This window comes from Argentina silus, assembly GCF_951799395.1.
Source record: "Argentina silus genome assembly, chromosome: 2".
Taxonomy (NCBI): domain Eukaryota; kingdom Metazoa; phylum Chordata; class Actinopteri; order Argentiniformes; family Argentinidae; genus Argentina; species Argentina silus.
In genome coordinates, this window is record NC_139656.1 from 22,067,750 (window position 1) to 22,083,704 (window position 15,955).

Sequence of the window (15,955 nt, forward strand, 5' to 3'; positions counted from 1 at the left end):
AAACAATTAAGAGTTAGTGCTAATTGTTTTAAATTTAAGACAGTGTCATTCTTGGCAAAGTTTGCTGTGGAGGGGGTTACTAGAAAAGCTGTGAAGATAGAGGGTAAAACAGTGTGCCCCCGTCCTTACACTCTGACAAATAGCTTACAATACAGTGTCTTTTCATCATCCAATTCTCAGTTCGCACATATGTTTTGACCAGATTAGGCTTCTGGTCCTATTACTGTACTTTACAGTCTGCTCTGACCCTGTCTCACCATCCGCTTTTACTTTGTATACACAGTGCACACTTTGTCTTTGTGTTAAAAAAAGAAGAAGAAACAAACAATAAAAAGAAATGTGATAGGACATCATGAGATGCTTCCTCCATTTACAGTACACATCCTCCGTCTTCTAATCATCCTCTACTTCAGGGTCCCCATTCTCCGAAGGGCAAAAGGTGTGGACAACTTCTCCTCTCTGAGCATTCTCCAGAAGGCAATTGACCAATGTTAGAAGTGCTGGCAGGGGGTTTCTCTGCCTCCATGGTAGGACTGCACACTAGCGCACTGACATGTCCATGTAGTAAGGGTTCAGCTTGAGACTTCGCCTTGATCCAGGCTCTGAAGGGTTCAGTACTTTTTTACATTGATGAAAACCTTGATGGCACCAGTAAAGTCTGCAGAGAGCAGAACTTCTGTATGATCAGTCTTCAGGGCCCCTGCAAAGAATAAAAAAATGTTTTAGCATTGATAGTATACAAATCTTTTTCTATCCTATCATTCCACCCTGCTTGTGATTCCATCTATCAATCATCTGTTGATTCCATTATTACAGTGCTCAGTGCTCTCTGAGCAGGGGACATACCCGAGGGAATGGTCTCTGAGTCGGTGGAGTCTATGCTATTGCACTCTGCCTCAGGCTTCTCTGCCCCAGCCTCCTTTGGGACGATCAGATCAGGATGAGGTGCAAAGATGGCTGATGTGACAACTGCATTGTGGGCTGTAGGATTAAAAAAAAGAGACTGGACTTATTGGGCAGCAATCAATTCACCCAGTGTAATATTGACGGTGTCTCCTATCACCAACCATACTGAACTGAGCACCACAAAGTGGCGTCCAATTACCTTTAATCCCCTCCCAGAAGTCATTGCGGTCTCGTCGCACGGAGGTGAATTTGCTCAAGTCGTGGTAGGTGCTCCAGATGTATACATACTTGTCTTCTGAGCCGCTCACAATGAAGGAGTAATCATGGCTGTGAAATGGAGAGAGAGAGTTCTATAAGGTCTCTTTTACTGCCACACTGGAGGAACGACATGACATGACCAAAAAGAAGCTATTCTCACCTGAAGCTGGCCTTGATCTGACTGCTGCTGTTGACGTAACCCTTGTATTTCATGGACAAAGACAGGTCCCTTAGGTCATACAGGCGGATCCTCGAGTCATTGGAGGTCACCAGAATCTGCAGCACAGCAAGACAAGACAAGGAGACTTAGTTGTCAATCAGCAGATATCGGAGGCCTGTATGTGACAGGGCACCAGAGGCATAGCTGTACCTTGTTCTCTCCTGGCAGAGGCTCAATCCCTGTGATTTTGCGGCCCACTCGGTTCCTGCCTCTGGTGGACCGCACGTGAATCTGTGTGTGGTATTTAAGGCGCTGAAAAGAGAAGAAACAGAAGAAATGGTAAAAACCTAATTTTCATCATCTGGGTTTGACAGGATGAAAAGTGAATGAACCTCTTTATGTTCTAACATTGAAATGCTCATCAAGGAAGGATCAAGTTGGCTGAACTAAGCGCTGCTGTGATTCTTTGTTTACAATGTTTAATGAGAGCAGGTCTCTCTCCGGTGGTGGGATTAGGTACCTCTGTGTCATAGAAGATGCAGCGGCCATCGTAGGTACCGATGACGGCGTACTTCCCATTTTGGCAGAAGTTGGCAGCTGTGATGAGGCGTGTCTGCCCGTCCACCTCATTCCACAGCGCCACCTTTTTGTCTGGAATGTTCCAGAGCCGCAGCTTCCCATCCAGAGAGCCACTCAGGAAGTACCTGTCATCCTGTAACAGATCGGATGGTAAGTATGGTTACAAAGCCAGAATATACACCTCACACACAGCAGTTAAAAAGTCTATAATTTCACTTTACACTGTCCAAGGAACTAAAACACACTTACTCTAGGATGGAAAGCAATGGCTGTGACAAAGTCGATATGCTGAAAGCAGCATAGGCACTCTCTCCTGGATATATGCCACAGTCTAACCGTCTTATCCATCGAAGAAGACAGCAGGAAGTAGTTCTGAAATCAGAGGAACAATACAGATCATAATGGGAATAGAGTGTATGCCTTGGGGAACATTGTAAGAGGGGATGGGGAAGGAGGAAAGGGGGCTGTGAGCTCTCACCTTTGACCAGGACAGGTCCAGCAGATCAGCAGTGTGACCTTTGTACTTGCAGAAGGGAATTGGGCGGAAGGGGACATTCTTGTCCTCTGTGTCAGGGTCTTCTGGAACATTGCTCAACTGAGAAGAGTAGAGAAGCTCTATTAGGCTGGTGCCGAGGTCTGCACAGAAACCCTTGTTTAGTTTTTAGTTTTGATCTTTTAGACAGATTTGGCATAGGAATGCTAATACGTCAAAAAAACACAAAGGAGTTAATGTCTCCAATTCAATACCATACTCCGAGAAAGAGCATAGATTCAAAACATCTAAACTTCAACCAGCTATAGCTCCTCATGTGCTGGTTAGAGTTCCCCCCCTAACCATAACCCAAGTCCTCCCCATTACTATGGTTATCCTACAGACAGGTCCTAACCGGACTCACCCCTTCTGTGTCTGATTTGGAGGAGCACAGACTTTCCTGAGAGGGAGAGGGCGACACACGACCTGGTTGAGAGAGAATGTAGTGGAGCAACTTGAGAGAACAGCCAAACAAGCTGTACCACAATGTGAGAAACTTAACTGTGTCAAGAGCCAAAATTAGAGTACATCACAGTTCTATTTTGGTGAAATAAAATGCTCACATGAGCTACCTTCAGTGTTGTACTTCATCCTCATGTTGTTGAAGTAGTCAAAGGCATTTTTCAGGACCCAGATTCTGACCACGTTGTCCTGCCCTGCAGTGGCCAACAACCTCCCACAGTGAGAGAACTTCATGGTCCATACGGCACCCTAAGGACACAACAGGACATTGGTAAACAAATATGTGAGGATACACACATTCGCACAATTCATGGACACTTATACTTCAACCATAGCAGTTAGTAGGTTCAATAGAAACATCAGCAACTCCACAAATGCACACAAACACAATCTTACCGTGTGTTCTCCGCTCAGGTCCTGGACTACCTTGATCTGATCAAAGTCGAAGGGGCCCTTGAAGCTGTGGGCTGCCTTAAACTTGATGGGTCTGGTGTAGGGCATCCCCTCATCATCACTAGAGGACGGGTCATCCTGGTCTGTGTGAAACACTGAGACACAACCCCACAGTGAGAAACCACTCCACAGAGCAACGTTCCAGTGGCACTACTGGTTACTGAGACGAATGGTAACCAGTAGTGCCTAAATAACAGGATCTGTTTTAATAGGATTGGGATGGGAGTTGGCTGTGGGAGTCGGCATACCTTCATCGCGGACACTCTTCACCTTGTTGACCGCCTTCTCCCCGTACTCTTCAGCAAAATGCTTGGCCCTCTTCACAGACTTGCCCAGAAACTTCTTCAGCTGAGTGCTTGGGAGAAATTAAAAAAGAGAGGTATGAGAAAACAATACTGTGATGACTCCATCATGACGGGCTCTGTCACAGCAGAGAGTAAGGGGTTAAACCAGAGCACAGCACAAGGCATGGCACGGCTCCAGCTCTTACGTTTTCTGTTTCAGCTTTCCTCCGTCTGTTTCTGACAGCGGAGCCTGGGCCTTGTCATCGTCATCTGACTGTGCTGCATCATTGCTGAGTGCAGAAAAGGAACAAAAGACATCTCCTTTAAGCAAATGTTTCACTGTGTTCTCATTGATCATTGCCTGCTGTGCTACATAATATGTATATCAAAGCTAAGAGGAAAATGTACACATTGTATCTATTAGCATGGGGATGTGAGTTATACAGTATAGTGCTGTAAAATGCCTGTGACATTCGTAGATCAGGGGTTTAGTGTAAATTACAGTTGTGTGATTGAAAAACACGGGTAAAGTAGTAACAAAGCTCTTCTTACGTGATGTACTCCTTGGTCCTCCTCATGATGTGTAGGGTAAGTGGGTTTATCCCTGTGGGAAGCTTCTCTTCTGCCTGGATCAGAGGGATCTCTTCACCAGTGTCCAGATTCTTTATCATCACACTCGCCAGGATCTCCTGTTACAGAGATCACAAACAAAATCAGTTCCCTCAGAAATGCATACACATAGGTAGAACACATACTATCAGAATACAGTGTCTACAGTATACAGTGCCCTCCATAAGTATTGTAAAGAGGAAGCATTTTGTCTTCTATTAGCTCTATACTCCAACAGTTTGGAATTTAAATAAAACAATTACTATGAGGTAGGTACAGATTCTCAGCTTTAATTCAATGTTTTCTTTTTTCAGATTGGTTTTACCATTTAGAAATTGCAACCCTTTTTATACATAGTGCCCCTATTTCAGGACACCAAAAGTGAAAATTGACTTGACAGGTGTTTCTGGTTAGTCAGGTGTGTTCAGTCACATCATTTGTGAAGGACCAAAGAGACATCAATGAAACTCAATGAAGCCATTATGAGGCAGGAATATCAGAAAAAATCAATCAGAAACAAATAACAACTGAAGATGGCTGCAGTGCAGGCCTGGCAGAGCATCACCAGAGAATGAGAATATAGCCAGTGTCAGATGGGGTCAATGGGTCACAGACTTCAGGCAGTTATTGCATGCAAAGGATTGTCGACCAAATATAAGTACTTTATTTGGACATTATATGATTTTTTCCAATACTTTTGGAGCCCTGAAATAATAAGAAAATGTGTACTTTCTAAATGGTGAACCCAATCTGAAAAAAAAAAACATTGAATTTGCAATTGTTTGATTTCAAATCCAAACTGTTGGGAGTATAGAACTAAAAGAAGACAAAATGCTTCCTCTTTCCAATACTTCCGCCGTAGATTGAAGACCCATCTCTTCAGGCTACATCTTAACTGTCCCTCCTAAAGACCTCTTCATCCCCACTACAAGTTTCTCTACTGTAAATAAATTAATAAGTCACTTCTAGCATTGTGACTGCCAATAGCCTCTGGTCCTAGCATAGATTACTTTTTTCTTATGATGACTGATGGATAGATGATTCACTCACTTTGACAAATGTATTTGTTGTAAGTTGCTTTGGATAAAGGCGTCTGGCAATACCATAAATGTAAATGTTATGGAGGGCACTGTATATGTGCAATAAAAAACATGCGCAAAGGAGCTGATAGCAGGATGCATCAGGAGTAAAGGACAGGAGGAGGGGGAGGGATTCTTACCTCGTCAGTCAGCTCTCTGCCAGAGTCGGAGCGTGGGCGCTGAGGACCTGGAGTGTCTCCTCCACTTGGAGTGGAGGCCTGCTCATCCTCATTCTCCTGCAGATACACACAAACACATTCTTACGCTTGTGTCGCCTCTGAGAGAAGGGATATTCTATACAAACAGGGCTAACAGTGGGTTACGTGGGGGGGGATGCTGACCTGTGCTGTCACCACCTTGTCACCACTGGTGGCACTGGCCAGGTCCAGAGAGTGCTGCAGGTCCTTGGTGATGCTCCTCACTGTGCTGCTGGGAGACACCAGACCACAGGGCTCCACTAGCTCGCCTGTACACACTGGCCAATCACACAGCAGAGACACAGCATTCAAAGTCAACACACACAATTAAATGCCATCCTGTATTTTACAGCATGTGGGGATAAAATGTCATGAACCTTCAGACCATAAAACAAACATATATTGGACTTTAGGGTTAGGAATAAATGGAATGAATGGAAATGAGAATGAGGTGTATGTGTAAATGTGTAAGTGTGTGGTGTGTGTGTATGGGGGGGGGGGGGGGGGGGGATGGAGTGATTATATGCTACAATTGTTATGAAAGGTCAGTGTGTTCTGCTCTATCCCCACAGGAATGCTAATTGACACGCATATCAGAATTTGCACACTTGACTTTGTGCTATGGAGCTTGAGGTGAAACACACACAATGTTATTTACCTTCAAGCCCTGTCTGCCTCATAGACTCCTGGGACTTCTTACTGGGGGGTAGAGCTGGGCGGGACGGGGGAGGTGGCCTTGGAGGAGGAGCACCACTGGGAGGGGGTGGACGTGAGGGCGGAGGCTTCTTGGTACTAGCCACAATGTCTGGTTCTACTGTGAACTGCCGCGGTGGTTTAGTAGGCCCAGATGAGTCAGAATCAGCTTGCTCCCTGTCCCCCTCTGCAGCCACCCGGGGCAGGTCGGGAAGGTCTGGCAGGTCTGGTTGACTCTGACTCAGGGTGCTGGTGATGTCTGGAGGCTGGACATGCTCCTGTGGACCAGACGACGGGCAGGGGATGTCTGGAGGCACAGGGACAGACATGGAGCATGCTCCCTGCGGTCCTACATGTTGCTGTGGCTTCTCTGGGCTCTCAACAACAGGCGGAAGTTCCACAGAAGGGCCCTCCAGCTCCACAACAGGACACTCAACCTCAACAGGGGCCACAATGGCCTCACTCTCATTCTTCGGCTCAGACTCTGCCCTTGCATCAACCTCCCTCAACAGAAGAGACTCCTCCTCCTCCTCCTCCACAACATTTCCCTTCTGGCTCTCCTCAATGATGCTGTCAATAATCTGTGAAGGACAAGACATCACAGATGAAAATGTTACGGGACACCATTACAATGACTGTCTTTAACCTTATACTCTCTCTGATATAAGTGTTGGGAGCTCTTAACACACATATTGTGAGAGAGTGACTGTGAGAAGAATTACAAACACTGACTGACACATCTCAATGACCCAGACCACTTAGCAGTGTGCTCACTGGCACACATCCAAACACTTACTGCAGGGACAATGTAGCCTCTGGTGACACCATAGTGGGGTGACACACTGGCTGCATGAACACAAAGCCCTGGACCAAGTCATCAAGCATAAAACACCATATTCAGAAATGAATGACTATCAGCACATACAATAGGTTTAGTAGTCCTTAATTAAAAATATGAAAAAATATAATTAAAAAAAAAAAAGTCCTTAATTCCACATTGTCCTCTTGCCACACCCATACCCGCTCCTATAAAGCTATAAGGATTGGATAGGTATAAGCAAGATGGTAATTTCCCCACCTTGCCTTCAGGTAGAGTAGGTGGAATTTTGGTCATTTTGCTTATTCCTATCCAATCCTTTCAGATCTACAGATGTGGCTTGGGGGAAGGGGCAATTTGGAATTGCAATAGAAGGGTACCTGGATGGAGTCATCTTGGCGTGCCTCAGGTGGGGCCAGCTCATCAGTCACATCTTGTGGTGGGTTCTTTACCACCCGTGGCTGACAGGCACAGGAAGACAGACACTGAGAATCAAACACTTACCTAACCTACAAGCACTTCATACATACTGTAAACATCTACACACTAAATGCTGGATACAAATCATAATTAGGACAGTATTAAACTGAGCTACTATTACGCAGGAGTTGGATTTGAAAGTACGCACCGTCGTCTTTCCAGCAGCTATGACCTTTAAGTAATGATTAAACTAAGACCAACATTCAGTCTCCAGTCTGATACAAAACTCTACTCTACAGTTAAACTTCACCATCTTATCTCTAAACATAGTAATGGCTTCTGTTCTAGAATTCTTATACTTGTTACAGATAAACTGTGAAATACTAATAACACATACCTGGATTGAGGGAAGGACAAACTTTGCAGGTGACCTAAACAATACAGAATGTAGTGAAATTGTTAGTCATGAGTTTGGACTTTATACAGTTCAACCCATCTTATCCAGTTAAAAACATATTAAAAGACCTGGCATACAAAGGGCTCTCTCTGATTTAAAAATCTCTAGTTATACCGGACAATCACGAAATCATTTATCATTGTGTGGGCTATGTTGGTTGTAGATGCCTGTATATTGAAGACCCCTTTAACCATATCACCTCGAGTACACTGTACACCAGGCTTCTATTGACACAGTCTGTCTCGAACACATCCTCGGTTTATTCCCTTGTCAATCTACCGCTGAACATTCATGAAGCCAAAACAGCTGTATTTGACTACTTTTACTTGCTTTGACATCTCTGGTGATGCAAGACATTTACCAGAGGCATTATTTTCCATTTGAACATTCTCAAATGGATAACCTGGAATACGCAGGATACCACATTCGAGTATCGATGCAAGAGCAGACCAAAATAAATGCACCCCTGCACATTGTCATGAACATATACATGAATAGTTGATGTGTAGCCAAGCTAAATGTAGAATGGTAGCTCGTTTTCATCCCTGGTTTCAGTTATTCTGTATGACCAGCACATAAGATAACTTACAAACTCAGCACAAATACTAGATTATTTGATCAGCATCTATTTGAAAAAGAAAGTTCACTTACACTTTTGGAGATGGAGTAAAATTTACGTCTTCAGGAGCATCATAGAATTCCTCTGTGTCACTTGTATCTGACGCCATTTAGCTAGCTAACTGGATGCATACAATGGCCTCTCTCTCTTTGATAAAACAATATCCCTGGTTGGATTTATCCCGAGTTGGAGTGACAATCCGGAGCATGCGATTTATAATTTGTCCAGGATAATAAAAGGTCCTCTGACTACACTATAGCTAGCTAGCTAACTGTAAACTTGCGAACTATCGATAGGGTACACCCCTAGCTAGCATGGGAGAGGCCACTCACCTGTATATATATTGCTACACGTAGCAGCTAGCTAGCTAACGTTAGCTAGCTAGCTAATGTTGGCCTCAACCTAATAACTTGCGTGTATCAACAGTATACATAAGTATTCTTCAAATTAATGTTCTAGAAAGCTACAACTCAAGCCCATAACCACTGTCTTCTTCGAAAAAGACTGCAATTGCACCAAATTTAGGGGTAATCTCAAACGAGGAAGAAGAGCAAAATCTCTGAAAGATTCATAATACAGAGTTCTCGCGAGAATATATTTGACAGCTCTTTGGGATTTTGACAGATCTTTGGGGTCCGTGCGAATTGAAAGCTGTTTTTGCCCTCGTGGGTGGAGTTTCGGAGAACCCGCAGGACTACCCTAGTACTACCCTATCCTGTGTATATTAATACTGACTGATGGAATGCCCGTGTGTGAGGGGAGGTGTCGAAAACAAAACAATAACGAAACGCACGTCTTATTGTGGAGACAAACATCAAAGAAGAAAATTTCGGATCATTGATACATTACACTTGCCCATTAAAGAGGCAATTTCTAATGAGACAGTGCTATACTGTCTGCCATAAGTAATAAACTGATCTGTCTGACATTTTCCCCGTCTGTCATTCAGCTGATGACGACATTTGCCGCCTCTCCCGTCTCCCCGATATCTCCTCTCTCATCACGACGAGCCCACCGACTGTCCAAATCGCGCGTACCCTACAGAGGAAGTTATCGTTGCTATACATTATGTATATGTCTTATTGTCTTATTAGCGGAGACTGGTGGAGGTAAAGATCGGAGGACGGGCCTTGTAATACATGGAATGGAACAAGGAATGGTGTGTTTGATACCATTCCTTATTCCATTCCATGCATTACAATGAGCCCGTCCTCCAATCTTTACTTCCACCGGCAGCCTCCATGATATTAATATACTATTCGATGGTTTGACATCAAATTGCACAAGTTGTGGATGGGAAAAGTGTGTGTGTGTGTGTGCACTGAATAAAACGACTAATTTCAACTTGCTACAAAATTGCAATCAATGTTGATCTATTTATAAAAGCTGCATTCAGACAGTATAGCCACCAGCTGGAACCCACACTCTACTTTGATTAGTAATGGGAGTTTTTAACCAATGAAAAAGATTGCCATACGGCTTCACCAGTAACCAGCATGGATACTCCAGCGTCCCCTAGCAAACAACCATTGGTTAATTTAGGTTGGAGGCGGACCTTGGTGAGGTCCATGAGTAGAGTGGATTTGAGGGTTTAAGAAGAAAACAAGGACGTATCCCGTAGTTGCAGGTAAGCATTTTGCTTTTTAAAAGTTTATTGAATTACTTTTAGATAGCTACGCTCTATAGTGTTATGTTGCAAAGCGAGTCAAAGTTGCCAGTTACATCACGTAGCCCGCTAGCATTTGGCTGTGTAAGTAAACTAGCTAGCCAGCTGGTTATAGATGTAGCTAATAGCTTGCTAACGTTAGCTGTCGGTAGCCATGCTGTGTGTGTAGCTGTTTTGTCCTTCCATCAAATTCTCTCGCCCGCCGAAGTTAATCTAAATTGACACTGCCTAAAACGTCAAAATAAACCCGAATAGAAATAACCACCCATCTCTTGCTGTTTAGCTTGAGCAAGTCATTTCCAATTGAATGATAATGAATGTTTGTCAAACGATTTGTTGATACTAACTGTCCAGAGATTAATCTGGCGAGCTAGCTAATGACGTTCAGATCAGAGTGGGCGTGCAAACTAGATAGCCTGCTAGCTAACTTTCAGAAGTTTTTCGCTGCTAGCTAGGTGGCTTGTTCTGGCTTGGTTCATTTGCGACCAGTATGAACTATGAGTGCCTTTAAGTTGGCAAGCTAGATGGTCTTACACAGCTGACTGTGTTGACAAGTTTGCTAGCTAGCTAGCTGACATAGCGCAGGGGAATTGTGGCAAAGGGATGCTGTTTGAGAATGATTTAGCACGCGAACGTTACCCACGACAACAAAGCTGGCGAGACTAGTTATCTGTGCCTGTCTGTATAATAATCTATTGAATGGACATCGGCTGGGCGCCGACAGTCCCGCCAGTCAGTCATTGACAGCAGCACAGTGTCAGTGCACCCCGGTTCCGCATGTCATCTATTGTCTGACTAATTGAGTTAGAAAGGTAATATTGGCACTGATTGTGATATTTTCAAATAATGAAAATACCCCCGCCTTGAATATCACTTCTAAATACCCTAATGAGAGTGTAACGGTTTTACCTGATCATAACCAAAGCAATATGGCCTATTACTCCACTGTTTATGTTTTGGTTGTCACAGGACACGTTGTAATCAAGTAAAACAAATTTTTATTATAGTAAATGAATGTCATTCATTGAGCACAACAGATGTCATAGAAATCAAGTGCCATTTGCATGCTAAAATGCATTTGGTCCATTGTTTGTTTTGTTACTGGCGCCGCATGCTGAAATCACAGTGCCTGCTGCACTTCAAGTAGTATGTGTAGCATTAATATAGACAATGTATCCAGAAAATTAGCATCCAATACTCAACTATAATAACCCAGCTGAGTATTGACCAAAAAAGTGACTGTCAGGGCATCATCATGATGTTTAGCAAGCTATGTACCAGTAGGCCATGCATTTACTTTCAGACAACACATAATTGTGTCTCCATCATGAGGTCCTCATAGGCCATCACATGTCTTGTAAGGTTGTCTTTTTTTTTGCAGAGGGTACAAACGTAGTGGGTTTCAAAACATTAATTGTGTGAGGACCGGCTGCAATCAACAGGTCTTTTCTCTCTATGGTATTTCTGCCCAACTGCACTCTCATAATTAATCTTCATTCTTTGTTGATTGTTGCTGTGTACTGACAGCAAGTCAAAATGTATTGATTGAATGTTCCATCCACCCCAGTAGATTTAACAGAAGGCTTAACAAGAGCAGTTTTGCTGCTTGTACTGCTTGGTTTGTAATGAAAGCCTATAGCATTGAATGGTATGGTTCCCTGCCATGTCTCAGCAGACCAGTACCACCAGGCCCCACCCTTCATATTGGATGTTTCATGTGTCTAGTAAGAAATAGGCCTGCACATTGTTCACAGTTAAGCTAAACAATAGGGTCCTTTGACACTGAGCTACAAATAACAACTAGCCTAATGTGTGACAGAGTTGTCAGGAGACTTTAAAGGCCATGTTTGATAAAGGGCAAGCAATAGGGCTTGTTTTGTTTTTTCCTCTTTCCAGATTGAGCCTCTTCAACCTTTTTTGCCCCATCTAATGAGCTAGTTTAGTGACCATGGCTGATCCTCTCCTGGCACACTTGAAGAATGATGTCCTCATAATGGATGTGAATTTCCAAATATCAGGACACATTTAATTTTCACAGCTAGTGCTAACCCAAACAGTCTAACAGTAGACAATTACAACTGTTGCTGGTGTTACTAGGAGAAAAAGCAATTGCCCCAACCGATATACAGTTTTAAGTTCTCTTCGCCACAGATAAGACATGAGCCTAAACCAGGAGTTAAACAAATATGACCCTGCAAGCATTGTCACCTTTATTAGGCTCTACTTGTACCACGCCAGGCTATTCCTTTGGTCCTCTAAACAAACACCAGGCTATACTTTTTCTATCCTCTTTCTTTCCCTCTTTCTCTCCCTCTCTATGTCTGTGTTATCCTATCTGAGTGTGTAATTCCCTGTTGTGGTCATGGGCACTGTGAACTCTATCCACACAGACTGTGCTGCAATTATCACCCCATCTGATCTCCACTGTAATCATGACCATGCCCAACAGTGGGGTGCAGGGAGGACAGATGGCAGACAACGCCCCAAAATATGAGTCTGAAATATTAATAGAAAGGGCCATATGCTCACACTCTGTTGATAAATGGAAAACGGAGAGGAGAAAAGGGAGCGGGAGCTGAGCTCTGTTCACCTGCCCCTATAAAGAGTGGACCGAGAGAATTCTAGTGCATGAATAGAAACATCTTGTGGACCGGGTTTGTATTGTTAAAGGGATTTCAATGAGACTAACCTGGGTAAATAAAGGTGTAGAAACATCTGAAATGTATACCTAGATGATTGATGCTGTGTGCAAAAAGTAATGCAGGAGAGCCTGACTGTTTGGTTTTTACTTTGAAACTAATTTCAGCAGGGAGACAGGTTTTAATCGAAAGTCATTCAGTGTTGGTGGGCAAAACTCGTGACAACTGTTAAAGTAGATTGGCCATCTCCTATTTCCAGTTGGCAGATTTGCTACCCTGGTTCACTTGGACAGATAACAGGGGAGAAGTGTGAGAAGTGTGATGATAGGCCTTAGACCTGTAACTTACCTATTACATTTTTCAAAACTCCACAAACCTTTACAATGTTTCTATTAATACATGGGTGGAGGGGGTTATGTACAATATATGGTGATGCAGTATGTTATGACTCTCACTTAAAGACTACCAGTTATGTGGTGTGTGTTGTTCTTGTGTCTTTCAGAGGTGTGGTTTTGGCGAGGGCATGGAGCACCCTGTACACAGAGGGGAGACAATGTCCATTGGACTGCACGACAGGTACTGTGCAATGTATGTCCAACTTTTTTCTGCCTCTTTACATTCACAATCAACATTCTCACTTTCTTCTGAAGTGCCTGATTTTGACAGTTCCTGTTTTTGCCTGTTATGTCTGAATTTGTAACTTCAAACACTAGCTTTTCAGCTCACTATAGGACTTCACTGTGCAATTTCAGCGAGACATTAGCAATTCCGTCTCATCTCAAAGTATATTCTTAGTCTAACAACATGAAATGGTTTTTATTCTCTTAATCTATGTCAGGTTGCTTTCTCTCTCTCACGGTTGGATTTTATTTATTTTTACTGAAAGAATATTTCCTTTTGATATTTGGAATTTCTACCTGTTACATCATTTGAAGTAACTAGTTTTCATCTTTAAAAAAACCATTGCTGTTAAGTTTCATCTGTGATAATGTAAAAGAGTTAAACACACAGTACAGGGTGTTCAGGCGAACTACTGTGTGTGGGCTGTTTACTGTGCTGCAGTGATTCAGGTCAGGTTACAGCGTGTATCCATGACTCAGTCTGTCAGAGGGCCGTCATTGTCCCCCTGTCTCTGGGTAGTGGGTGCCGCTTTGGGCCTGTCTCCAGGCCCCTCTTTGGCAGTGTTGTTTTTATACCAAGTGACTAATGCCTTACTGCAAGCTGTGAGTGGGTTTGATCCGTAAGCCAGTTACCATCAGCTATGTTAATGAAGTAAGAAGTTCTGTGATTGTCTAGCGTCATGGACTGTCCAAAATAATGAAGGATCATAAATGATGCAGCTTTCATGGCTGTCTTGTCTGTGTCCTCTCTGGCAATGGTGTGTCAGTGAGGTTTCTCTAAGCCCCTGTCCTTTGTGCCCCTTTGCGTGTTGCTGCAGCTGTTTTCAAGGATTTTGTCCAGAGCACTTCATGAAGATTTTAGTTGACTGCCTTAACTGGAAATGCTTTCATGACACAATGTTACAGATTTAGTTCTACGGTTATTTTCGTCAGTGCTTGGATAAGGCTACTGAAGTTTTCCGACGCACAGTGTAGGTAGGCTAGCTTTCGTAACACGTTTATTATATATTTATAACCAAGCCAAAAGCTGTTGCTACAAGTACAACTACTAATCCCACATTAATAATTTCCATTCCTATGAATGCTACAACAAATTCTAATGGGGCAAGGCTTGTAGTCCTCCCCACCATGCCCCTTTTGTAATGTCTGTTTTTCAGTGTTTATCTGGGTTCCAGTTCTTGAGTCTACTCTGTCACTCGGCTCCCAGCCTCCTAACAAGCATCAAGGAAGTGGTTGCTAGGCAATGGCAGTTTTTGACCAGAGAACATGCCTCTGTACTGTACTTGGTGCAGCTGAGTGAGAGGAAATGTGCAAGCTGACTGAGGGGGAAAGGGATGATGGCTTAATCAAACAGGCAGATTGCCAATTATTATTGACAGAATGCTTTGCATTTTAGTTCTGCTGAATAATTCTTTTTTTAGGGCTACAAGATATGGTAATGAATAACTCATGAATGAAGTTAGAGCTTCATGACAGGTTTTCGAGTGAATAGGTTGTGGGATTTGAGACATGCCGATTGCCCAGACATTATTATTCTCTCTTTCATCTAGTGCTGACGGAAGGGCAAAGTGTCTTTTTAAATGTAGGGTATGGTCAATATATGATATTTATGTCCACTGGTGGCTACCTTTTGCTCAGTGTATCATTTTCTAAGTGGATTCTCCGGATGCCACAGTTTGTACCAGCACACACTCAATCACTAAAAACTTCAGCTGAGGAGGACAGTTGACTTATCTAGGGCCTGTTAATAGCCAGCACATGGTAAAGTGTGCCTTTGGCAAGGTTTGTTCCCCCGTGTCTGCTAAGCTGTTTTTCACCAGCTTCCATCTGTTGCGTCAGTGCACGCCAATGGCCAAAACTCCGTCCGTATGGGCCTCAACTTCCCACATGCTAACTTTCAGGGATCTAGGCAAATGCTTGTATTCAATGACCCTGGACATAAAACTGTTTGGCTTCCTTCTATTGTTAAACAAGTTCAATGCAATACAAAAATAGCTTTAAAACTACAACTGTTGAATACCACACCATTATAAGGGTAAAATATAAAGGTGTTAACTTTACTGTTTACCCTTAAGTGTATTTCTGTGACCTTTCCACACTTCACTTTTTTCTTCAAATATGTTATTTTTTAAATAGTTGGAGGAGTGTGTGGTGAAGGGTATTGTCAAGGGTGTGTGTGTGTGCCAGAGGTTGTATTGACTAGGCCTGTGAGGTATATACACTGAGACTGATCAGGATAGAGCCATGTTGTGATTATGGAGATGAGTTTAAGCTCATCCCTCTTAAGATGTCATGGAATGGGAAATCTCAATGGCAGTTAATGTTGACTGTAATAGTGTACATTAATCAATGATAACAGGTTCTGGGTTTATCACACAGGACCATTTTTCTACTCACTCACTCAAGCTTTTGTTGTTGTTTTACGTTTGGTGTGGACTGACTAACACTGTTCTCAAGCAGAGAGAATTTTCGAAGCCAGATGAAAGCAGCCTGTTTTTTGTTTTT

The 15,955-nt window shown here is 43.1% G+C and overlaps 2 protein-coding genes across 4 annotated transcripts in view; one reads left to right on the plus strand and one right to left on the minus strand.

Annotated features, from left to right (window-relative positions):
- Positions 1–289: 289 nt before the first annotated feature.
- On the minus strand, positions 290–9,126 carry wdr44 (WD repeat domain 44). Of its 2 annotated transcripts, none has more exons than XM_083697028.1 (20): positions 8,558–9,126; positions 7,847–7,880; positions 7,410–7,490; positions 6,178–6,793; positions 5,664–5,797; positions 5,463–5,558; positions 4,187–4,323; positions 3,841–3,924; positions 3,599–3,705; positions 3,294–3,445; positions 3,008–3,146; positions 2,800–2,861; positions 2,382–2,498; positions 2,153–2,275; positions 1,845–2,036; positions 1,535–1,636; positions 1,325–1,440; positions 1,106–1,233; positions 847–981; positions 290–700 (listed from the first exon to the last, which is right to left on the minus strand). In XM_083697028.1, exons 1-20 carry the CDS (start codon positions 8,632–8,634, stop codon positions 612–614), a joined length of 2,721 nt encoding a protein of 906 aa, XP_083553154.1. In that variant the 5' UTR covers positions 8,635–9,126; the 3' UTR covers positions 290–611. The 2 variants fall into 2 exon arrangements, with proteins under 2 accessions (XP_083553154.1, XP_083553153.1); XM_083697027.1 differs by having other exon boundaries at positions 7,410–7,514.
- A 983-nt stretch (positions 9,127–10,109) lies between these two features.
- The window catches only part of klhl13 (kelch-like family member 13), a 29,359-nt gene continuing 23,513 nt past the window's right edge, over positions 10,110–15,955 (plus strand). Inside the window, exons 1-2 of one of the 2 annotated variants that reach the window (XM_083687830.1) lie at positions 10,110–10,152; positions 13,333–13,406. In XM_083687830.1, the coding sequence (XP_083543956.1) occupies positions 13,354–13,406 (53 nt within the window). In that variant the 5' untranslated portion in view covers positions 10,110–10,152; positions 13,333–13,353. Of the gene's footprint in view, positions 10,153–13,332; positions 13,419–15,955 lie in introns of both variants that reach the window. The other variant, XM_083687829.1, reaches the window with a different exon arrangement.

What these genes read in the sequence shown, in the direction of transcription:
- wdr44 (XM_083697027.1), bottom strand. Translation starts at nt 8,634, where the DNA reads ATGGCGTCAGATACAAGTGACACAGAGGAATTCTATGATGCTCCTGAA. An exon ending in TTTACTCCATCTCCAAAAGT is followed by an intron (nt 7,881 to 8,557) that starts GTAAGTGAACTT and finishes TGTATTGTTTAG; the next exon opens with GTCACCTGCAAAGTTTGTCC. An exon ending in GCAGAGAGCTGACTGACGAG is followed by an intron (nt 4,324 to 5,462) that starts GTAAGAATCCCT and finishes TCTCTGTAACAG; the next exon opens with GAGATCCTGGCGAGTGTGAT.